Raw genomic sequence first — 9,673 nt, forward strand, 5'->3', positions numbered from 1 at the left:
TTTCTTCTTTAAAGGGAAACAAAATCTTTGCCAAACCTCACAGACTGCTGTCAAGGTTCCTTTTGTTTCCCTGTTCCCTACCTAGATCAGCAGAATTAATGCCTGTTTGGACAGCAAATGACCCTTCCTTTTAGAAAGGGTGAAAGATGGGAGATTGTTTTGTTCTGGTCTCATTTGTATTCTGAACAAGTAAGTGTTTACTTGGACATTAATTCTATTTGCAGATAACTATGCCTGGAAGGGAGTCCCTTTGAGTAACTTTCGCTATGATTTTGCCTTGGGTTGTTTTAGTGATCTTTTTGTTTTGTTTTTCTAAGGTGGGGAGGGGAGGAATCAAACCAGGCAAGCTTTTTGTTTTCACAAGCCTGAGAAATAAATGGTTAGATCCTGGACTGAGGACAAGCTGCTCTGTTGTGCTAGTGGTAATTTAATGACCAAAGCCCTTGTTGTCTTCTTCAGAAGCACTGTTTGGTTTTTCTCCAGAAACAGCTGGAGACTCTCCATCGATGGCTGCCTCACTCAGCAGCTTCTTCACAGGCACTTTTATCAGATGCTGTCCCAGGAATCTAGGCGTGTCCTGCTGCAGCTGGGAGAACGGGAACACTGCTGTGGGAGGAGAGAGAAATCTCCCTCTCCGAGTAGCACAAATTTCTCTTGAGTTGATACTCGGGTGGTTCTCAGCCCTTTTGTGAACTCTTTGCTAACAAGGGGTCAGATTCTTTTCTTGGGGCTCGTCAGACTATTGTTGGCATCCATAGGCTATGGGACTATAGATATTGTCTATAGATAGACACAATAGATATTGAAGTCTCAGAAATCCATCAAGATGGTTATAGGAGACATTTCATCTTCTAGAACTAATTAACCAACCAACCAACTTAGACTAGGACTAAACCCTAGACTTTTTACATGCCAGGCAAGCATTCTATCACTGAACTAAATTCTCAGTCCTATATATATATATTTTTTTTTTTTTTGAAACAAGAATCTTTCTACGTCACTGAGGCTGGCCTTGAGATCAATATCCTCCACTCCAACTTCCAAGAGCTGACATCACCACCACCCCACTGGGGTCCCAAGTTTTTATAGTATTGCCAACCTCAGTGAACTAAAATCCTGAATAAAGAAGTTGTTATTAAAAGGTTTGTGCACCATGTGCGCACTTGTGTATATGTGTTACTTAAAGAAAACCTCTGGAGCCATCCAGACTCGAAGGAGGAAGACAGCCAGTGTGTAACACAAATCTCTATCAGAGCATTCTGAGTTTCAGATCAAGAACAGATGGTTAACAGTATAGCTCTGTTTCCCATGTGTCTTACCCATGCTACCCAAAAGCTAGAGGACAGACAGTTCGCTTCCTCCATCAAGGCGAGTCCTGACTCACAGAGAAGGATGGAAAGGGATCTGAATGGACTGAAGAAATTCAAGCAGGAGAAGCTTATCTTTTTTTTAAAATATTTATTTATTAAGTATATACATATGCCTGCAGGCTAGAAGAGGGCATCAGATCTCATTACAGATGGTTGTGAGCCACCATGTGGTTGCTGGGAATTGAACTCAGGACCTTGGGAAGAGCAGGCAATGCTCTTAACCGCTGAGCCATCTCGCCAGCCCCTGAGAAGCTTATCTTTTATCCACAGGTTTTAAGGGATTGTATTCATTTAGATTGAGGCTTGGGGTATATAAACATTTGTACTGTCAAGACTTTCCCCCACCTTGCAGAATCCGGGTAAAACGCCCGAAAGAACTCAAGGATACCCCCAAACTCTTCTGTCCTGAGGTTTACCGATGCTGGACATCTTTTAAATATCAAGGAATCAATTTTAGTTCTTACAACCAGGTAGAAATGAATGGAGACTGCCTCCCCGTGCCTTCCCAGAAGACTATGACGCCCTGGCTGGTAGTGGAGCGCTTCTAAGTCTTCCCACCCCCATCCCTCACCCCCAAGGGCGTTGGCAACTTCCATCGCCTGGGGCTCTCACGCCTCTCGGGGAGGGCCAGTCCCTGGGTCTAGGCAGGCATCCTGGTGGTCTCCAGCGGGTTTCCACTCCGGAGGAGGCCGGGATTGGGGGTTGGGGCGGCAAAGAGCGCAGGCGCAGTGCCCGCATCTGGCGCCCCTTTCCTTGCTGGTCGCCCCTGGCAGTCCAGGCTGCAGTGGTCCCCACCGAGCGTGCGGTGGCCTCAGCTGGCTAGGGAGGCCAAACCGGGAGCGCCACTCGGGGAGAGTCCTCTAGAGCCCCGGGAGCATCCGCTTTGCGGTGACTTGCAGGTAACCGACTCGGCGGCGGGTGGGCAGCAGCGGGCAGTGCAGGACTCTCCCTGCTTGCGGGTTGGTCCCGCCGGGAATTGGGGGCGCAGCGAGCCCAACTCCCCACCGGTAGAGAGCCTCACTTGGGGAAAGGCAGGCTGGCGTCAAGCACCCGCCTACTTGACAGATCTCCGTGGGGCGCGCGTCTCTGCGGGACGTCCGAAAGGCCACCCAGTGCCCACTTCTCCCTACTGCTGTCCTGGAGGATGGGAACAGCGGCTTGATAAAGTCAGCATCAGCCCGCGGCCTCATCCCACCCAGGTCCTGACACCGTTGCTTGTGGGAGCCCTTCCCCAGTCCGCATGATGAAGGTCAGGAGTGTTGTCCCTCTTCTGGCCCTCCGGAGCCCACATTATCTCGGCGAGTGCTTGTGGCGTCATAGAAACGGTTTCAAAGGCAACTTTCAAAAATTGCAGGGTGGTTTTAGGAGTCTGACTGAGATTTTAGATTTTCCATCACTTTCCTGTGTCTAAGAGTCTTAAACTCCAGTATAGATGGACTGAGATTTTCGTGATTGTAGAAATCTTGTTTCGAGAGAGGAACGGGGAGGAAGGGCCCGACCGTGGCCGAGTGTGTAGAGGTGGAGGTTCAGGGAAGTCAGTTCCGCCTCATCCAGTCACGGAAAAGAAAATGCGGATTTTCTTGACGGAATTGGTTCTGGGGTTAGAATTTTACTCAGCGTGTGTTCATTTGGTTTATTAGAGGGAGAAGAAGGGTCGCGAGAAATGACAGGAAGGACACTCATACTGGGGCAGCTGGGGGCGCTGCGCAGATCCACGTCACTGCCCAGGCTGTCATCAGGCGCTAGGAACTGGAGTAACTTCCCCTCCCAGTGAGGATTAAGGGGTCCAGGACAGTCTCACACTAGGCGGGGATGGTGAGGGAGTGGGTCTGGAGGGGCCCCGTGTGCAGGCCGTTCTCCCCGGAAAGGACTTTGAGCAGAGTTGACGATGTCCGTGGTGCTGAAGCTCCTTATTCCCTCCTCTAGGATTTCCTGGGCGCACGCCAGCCATAGTTTCCTGTTTTGCACCTTTGCCCAAAATAACCTATCGCCAAGGCAAGCGAACAGGACAGAGCGGCCAGACACTGAAACCCTTTGCAGATGGGTTGAGCCTGACCTCCTGAGGGTATCACTGCAGGGAAATGTGGTTTACCCTGGAGGAAGCGATAAAGCATATCTACAGCTTGTTTGATTGCCTAAGCGAAAGTGCGCACTGCGAGCAAGCACACACCTCGTGCGTGTGTAGGATGTGTGTACGAGGACATGCACACAAGCGCAATGCTCATCTCTTTTCAGAGCCACCATGAACTACAAGGCACACATTTCCCAGAATCTTTTGTAATCCATCTTATTTTCTGACAACTCTTTAGTTTCTGGACTCTATTGCACCATTAATTTTCATAATCATCTGTCCCAAAGGCACTGTGCCTGTAGATTGAAGTACTTGGTGCATGGCCAAGCAACTAAGTATTCACACACATTTAAGTTCCAAAGAATGCTGTACTAGAGGGACTGGGAGCATAGAGCATGCAAGAGACCTTATGTGGACTCCTCAGTGCCACAAAAAATATAAATAAATAAATAGAAAGAAAAGAAAAAGAAAGCATGATTATTTAAAAAAATTTAGGTAATAAAAAAGCGCATAAAATCGAAAAAATTGAAAACAGGTTTGCTGTTATATGAGCACATGTGCACTTTAGACGGACTATTCTTTGTTGTGTTTTAACTAACGCAAAATTGTTTTGCCTTAGACTCTAAATTGCTGGGATTAGGTAGGATTATGGATATGTGCTACCAAGCCCAACAAATGTCATATATTTTTCTTTTAGACAGATTTTATATAGCCACAGTTGGACTAAACACTTGATATGTAGACAAGAGGACCTTAAATTCCTACTCCTCTTGCCCTCACCTCCCGAAAGGTGAGATTACAAGCATGCACTACCATGCCTGGCCTAGCACCACCCTTAAAATAAATTATTGTAAGCATGGAATGAGAGAGATGTCTCGGCAGCGGAGAGTGCGTGCCTTTCTTGCAGATGACTTGTTTGATTCCCAGTACCTGTACTGCATCTTACAACTCTCTGCAGTTCCAATTCCAGATGCTCTATGCCCTCTTCCATCCTTAGAGGGCACCGGGCATGCACATGGAGCATGTACAGCCACACAGGCAAACACTCATATATATACTATAAAAAATAAATAAATCAATCAATCTAAGGGGGAAGTTATGGTAAAGTACATGAATTCTATCTTCTCAAAGATTAAAATGCATTAAGTTGATGATAGTGCATGAGTACTGACTAGACACACAATGTGCAGTGCTTCCTGGATTCATTCATTTGACTAAAACATCATGCATATAAATTAGTAACTCCCTATTCCTCACTACCCTCCCACCCCTTGGTAAGCACCATTCTCCTCTTTTCTATGACTTTGCCCATTTTATATACTCCATGTAAGTGGGATCACACAGTATTTGTGATTGACTTATTTTTAGTTAGCATAATATCTCAAGTTTCATTTGTATTCTTCCAGGTGATGGAATTTCTTTTTAAAGGCTTAATATTATTACTTTGTATTTACATATACTCCATTTAAAAATCCATTCATGTATTAATGGATACTTAATTTGTTCCACTCGAAATAACATCTTTGAACAAACACATGCTTGTTTAATTACAATCTTTTTTGTTTTGTTTTGTTGTTTTTTGAGACAGAGTTTCTCTTTGTAGCCTTGGTTCTCGATCAGGCTGGCCTGAAACCCACAGAAATCCTCCCGAGTGTTGGGATTAAAGATGTGTGCAACCACTGCCAAACTAATTACATTATAATCTTATAACAACATTCTAGAAGTAAAATTTGTTGTTCAAAGGATGGATATTTTTGTTTTTTTTTTGATTTATTAATTGGTTCAAATATTTATTTCCTTTCTTTTCCCCCTTAAGCATCTACAAAAGCACCACATTTAAGGAATATTTATTGGGCAAACACTATTCACAAATTGTGCCTTGAAAAGTAGATAAATATGCCAAGTGGTAGTGGCCCATGCCTTTAATCCCAGCACTCAGGAAGCACAGGCAGGTGAATCTCTGTGAGTTCAAGGCCAGCCTTGGCTACAAAGAGAGTTCCAGGACAGCCAGGAGCCCCCCCCCCATCCTTTCACCAAAATCAGGCTTTATAAATTTTTAAAGGTATTTTCTAATTAGACAGACAATACAGAAAATTTGATCATTTATTCATTACCAGTATTTCTCATTTTATGACTTGCTAACTCATATTTTTATTTTTCTATTGGCATATTTATTTATTTATTTTAACTCATATAAGCTCTTTGTATACTATTGGATTCTGTTTGTTGTACTTTTGAGACAAAGTCTTATGCACTATGCTGCCCTGGCTCACCTAGAACTCCCTTTGTAGACTACACTGACCTTGAAAGCAAGAGATCTGCTACGTGAGAACCTGGGATTGAAGGCCTGTACCATCACATTTTTTCTTTTTAATTTTGTTAATAATATTCTGTACAGAAATTTTCAATATATATATATATATATATATATATATATATATATATATACTTATATATTTAAATTTCTATTCAAGTTGCTTTTTTGCCTTATTTTTGAAACAGGGTCTCTCCTTTAACTTGGAGCCTACCAACTGGCTAGACTGGCTGACTAGTGAGCTCCAGGAATCCACCTGTCTTCCCTCTTTCCCCTCAGTACCAGGGTTATTTTATGTGCTGCGAGTGGGCTTTTATGTGCTGCTGGGGACCTGAACACAAGTCTTCATGCTTGCTCAGCAAGCACTTCATCGACTGGGACATCTCAGTGTATACTAATATGCTTCATTATATTTTCCAGCATTACGTCAGCCTTGCATTTCTCTATGATAAAGGTAATCCCCATCAGTCTCTCAGATAGTGAGATTACAAGCATGCACCTGTTTCTATTGGTCTTCATATCTAAATATTTTCTCATGGGCACATCATTTGAAGTTTCAAACCAATGATTCATTTAAAATTTGTAAAAAAGATACTTTAAAAATTAGATTTATTCTCTCATTTCCTTTTAAAGTTCAGTCCATTACTAGTTGTAAATTCTTTTGTAGATTAAACAATAAAAATAATTTTACGTTTCTAATATATACAAGTCCTGGGTTTGAGTGACAGAGCAAAAAGGAGTTAAAGAGTACTGATTTCTAATCCATCTATGCATATGTAGAACTATACTTTAGAGTATTTTTTTTATCATCAAGAAAATGTGTCTAAGTACACTGATTAGTCAAAATGGGAATGTATGTCAGTATATTTCTTACAAGAGAGCTACCCATGCATCAGAATGTATATACAGAAGGTTCATCAAATGTCCTTTGACAACCCTCTATTATGAATCGATGTAATGTCCAAAACAAAAGAATGATTATTTGAGTATTGATAAACTATTCTGTATTATTTTCTTTCTAGGGTTTAAAATCATTTTGAAATAGACAAATGAGAATAATAATTTTTTAAATATTTGCTTCTTCATTGGGGGAGGGGGCCACAGCACCTGTGTTAGGGGACAACTTGTTGGAGTTGGCTCTCCTGCTGTGAGCCCAGGAAATGGACCTCAGGTTGTCCGGCTTGGTGTGCAAGTTCCTGAGTCTGCTGAACCATCTCAACAGCCCTGGGGATAGAAACCTCAGGTTTTTACAGGATATCTTTAAAAAAAAAAAAGCTGATTAGGAGAAATAAGATCAGGCTATAAAATGAAATTCTGCTAGTCAGTGCAGCTCTGTAGGCACCATCACAGAGAGCTTGAAATGAATATTTTCAGATTATTACATTGATAACAATGAATATAACATTCAGACACATGAAACATAAGAAGGGTCATAATATATATTTTTCTGCTTTGTTGTTGTTGTTGATTGGTTGACTTTTTGAGGCAAGGTCTTGACTCTGTGGCCAGACTGGCCTTGCCCTCTCTAGCTCCCTGGCTCAACCTCCTAGGTGCTGAGATTGTAGTCATGTGCCCTGATTCTATTTTTCATCAGAACATTATTTTAAGATTTCAGACAACATTTTATATACATTTAGATTACTGGCAGCTTAATATAACTTACTATGTGTAATAGTGCTGTTTCCGCATGCTAAATTCCTAAAAGCTGATGTTCACACTGCATTGCAGGAGACAGTACACAATTTCTGGAGTCTCACAGCACACCTCGTCTTTCTCGCCTCAGTGGCAAAACACACGGCAGTATCACTACGCAGCTTTACTGGACTTTTCACCTTAAGAACCTGAGGAACGAAAGAAAATACATGCTGGTCCATTTTTCTATTATGTACTGACTTTATCTTGGTTCTAAACAGGGTTGAAGGTCTGGAGGGAGAGTGAGTGAGGCTTTTATTTTTTTTAAATATTTATTTATTATGTATACAATGTTCTGTCTGTGTGTATGTCTGCAGGCCAGAAGAGGGCACCAGACCTCATTACAGATGGTTGTGAGCCACCATGTGGTTGCTGGGAATTGAACTCAGGACCTTTGGAAGAGCAGGCAATGCTCTTAACCACTGAGCCATCTCTCCAGCCCTGAGTGAGGCTTTTAAAAATGGTGGAGGACAAATGTCAGACTCTCTTACTGTTTTTTGGGTTCCTTTACCTCAAGAGTCAGGAGACATGAGAGTCAGACTGGAGAACTATGGACAACCCTCTGCGTCAGCTAATGTGATCAAGGGTTAAAGGTCTACAATGAAGCGGGGACTTTCCTCAGAGACAGCCAACTAGGCCAGAGAGCGCCTGTTCTATCAGCATTTGTGACTCTGGTTTTGAGGTATGACATATCAAGAAAAAAGATAGCTATCATCCTTGCTTGAAGTGGTTAACAGTTTGTCAGAGGTCATGGTTATGTATACACACCACTCACAGTGATAGAGTATGTTAAGGAACATTCCAGAAGACAGTGTTCAGAGCCCAGAGAAGGAACAGATCGTTTAGACAAAAGCTTCTTCAAGTGAGTTTCTATCCCCTGAATGTCTCAAGCTTTAAACAAATGGCCTTGTATTTTCTTAGGATGCGAATCTGGCTCCTCTTATTCTGGATATATTTATTTGCTCTTTCTCCTTTGATGGAACCAATCTCCTGACCTTATCAGCTACTTGACCCAAATCTTCTTAGGATTCAATCCTGATGGCCCTGCCAGCCTCTTCACAGCACGGAATAAACAGAGCTGTGGGCCAAGGAATTAAAATTTCAAAGGTGCTAATTACTTGTTAGAGTCCTTTACTAGATCTTCAAGCCCAAGGATGTCTACTTATAAAACTGCACCAATGCAAGGAAGAGAGGCTCTTGGGCAATGAGAGGAAGAGCTAAGAGGTACAAGTGAAGATCTGGACAGTGAGTCAACACTCCACGAGGGGTCAAAGGTAGAGACAGCCAAATGAGGACCATTGTGAGAAGATTCTCCAAACATGGTTAGGGTTCAAGGACCCTTCACCTACCACATTTTATTTAAATGTGTGTGTGTGTGTGTGTGTGTGTGTGTGTGTGTGTGTGTAGGTCATAACACAAATTGTGAGGTCTTTCTGAGTTGGATTTGCCAGTAGCAAGCACCTTTTACATCGTGAAGCATCTTCCCATCCCCCTTCTCTGCTGTGTTAAGAACACATTGCATTGAGGCATAAAGATATCACTTGCTCTATTTCTGAAGAGGGAAATATTGCTTCTCTGAGCAGCTTCTGAAATTGCGTTCCTAGGAGATGGATGATACTGTCTTCTGTTTCAGTGCTGACTCCATTTCCTGGTCCAGACGCTCAGAAATCTGTGCATGCGTTAGAGAACAGCATGAGGTCCATCTGTTCAGGTCAGATTTCCCCACATTAGCATGAAGATTTATGGGGTGGTAACTTATGTAAGAAAAGCCAATGGGAATGATAGCATATTCTTTGCTGCCATTTGGAATCTACGTTATATTTTTAGTTCGTCGTGAAAATACCATAGTATATACACAGGCATGCACCGGATTCTTCCAAAGGCAGTAACAAAGGCATCTCCCTCAGTTTGTAGTCATTTACCTCTGTTTGGGTTTAAGCACTAGACACCATCCATTCATATTTTCCTGTAAAATGGTCTATTTATCCACAGCTTTTCGCGCACAGATGGCACAGATAGACAAGAACTACGCTTGGCTTCTTGGTGACTCGTCAGACTAAAATACACAGTCATGATTTGTTTTTTCTTCTTTAGAAAGTAGATTAAACTTTTTTAGATTTTAAATAGATATTTACATAGAAAAATTAAAAATTCGTAAGTACATATGCATGCATATGAATTAGTATACACATGCATATTAATTATTATATATAAATAGAACCCCCT

The 9,673-nt window shown here is 42.3% G+C and overlaps 1 protein-coding gene across 3 annotated transcripts in view; it reads left to right on the forward strand.

The window, feature by feature from the left end:
* The first annotated feature begins 1,913 nt into the window (after positions 1–1,913).
* Positions 1,914–9,673, forward strand: part of Slc35g2 (solute carrier family 35 member G2) — a 19,087-nt gene continuing 11,327 nt past the window's right edge. Inside the window, exons 1-2 of one of the 3 annotated variants that reach the window (XM_013354010.2) lie at positions 1,914–2,269; positions 9,081–9,158. Coding sequence is in view for 1 of the 3 variants with exons in the window: in XM_026789609.1 (XP_026645410.1) it covers positions 2,611–2,619 (9 nt within the window). In the remaining 2 variants the exon portion in view is untranslated. Of the gene's footprint in view, positions 2,270–2,314; positions 2,620–9,080; positions 9,159–9,673 lie in introns of those variants that run through there. The other 2 variants (XM_005367801.2, XM_026789609.1) reach the window with 2 other exon arrangements.

The sequence above is a fragment of the Microtus ochrogaster genome, unplaced genomic scaffold, assembly GCF_000317375.1.
Source record: "Microtus ochrogaster isolate Prairie Vole_2 unplaced genomic scaffold, MicOch1.0 UNK24, whole genome shotgun sequence".
Classification (NCBI taxonomy): Eukaryota; Metazoa; Chordata; class Mammalia; order Rodentia; family Cricetidae; genus Microtus; species Microtus ochrogaster.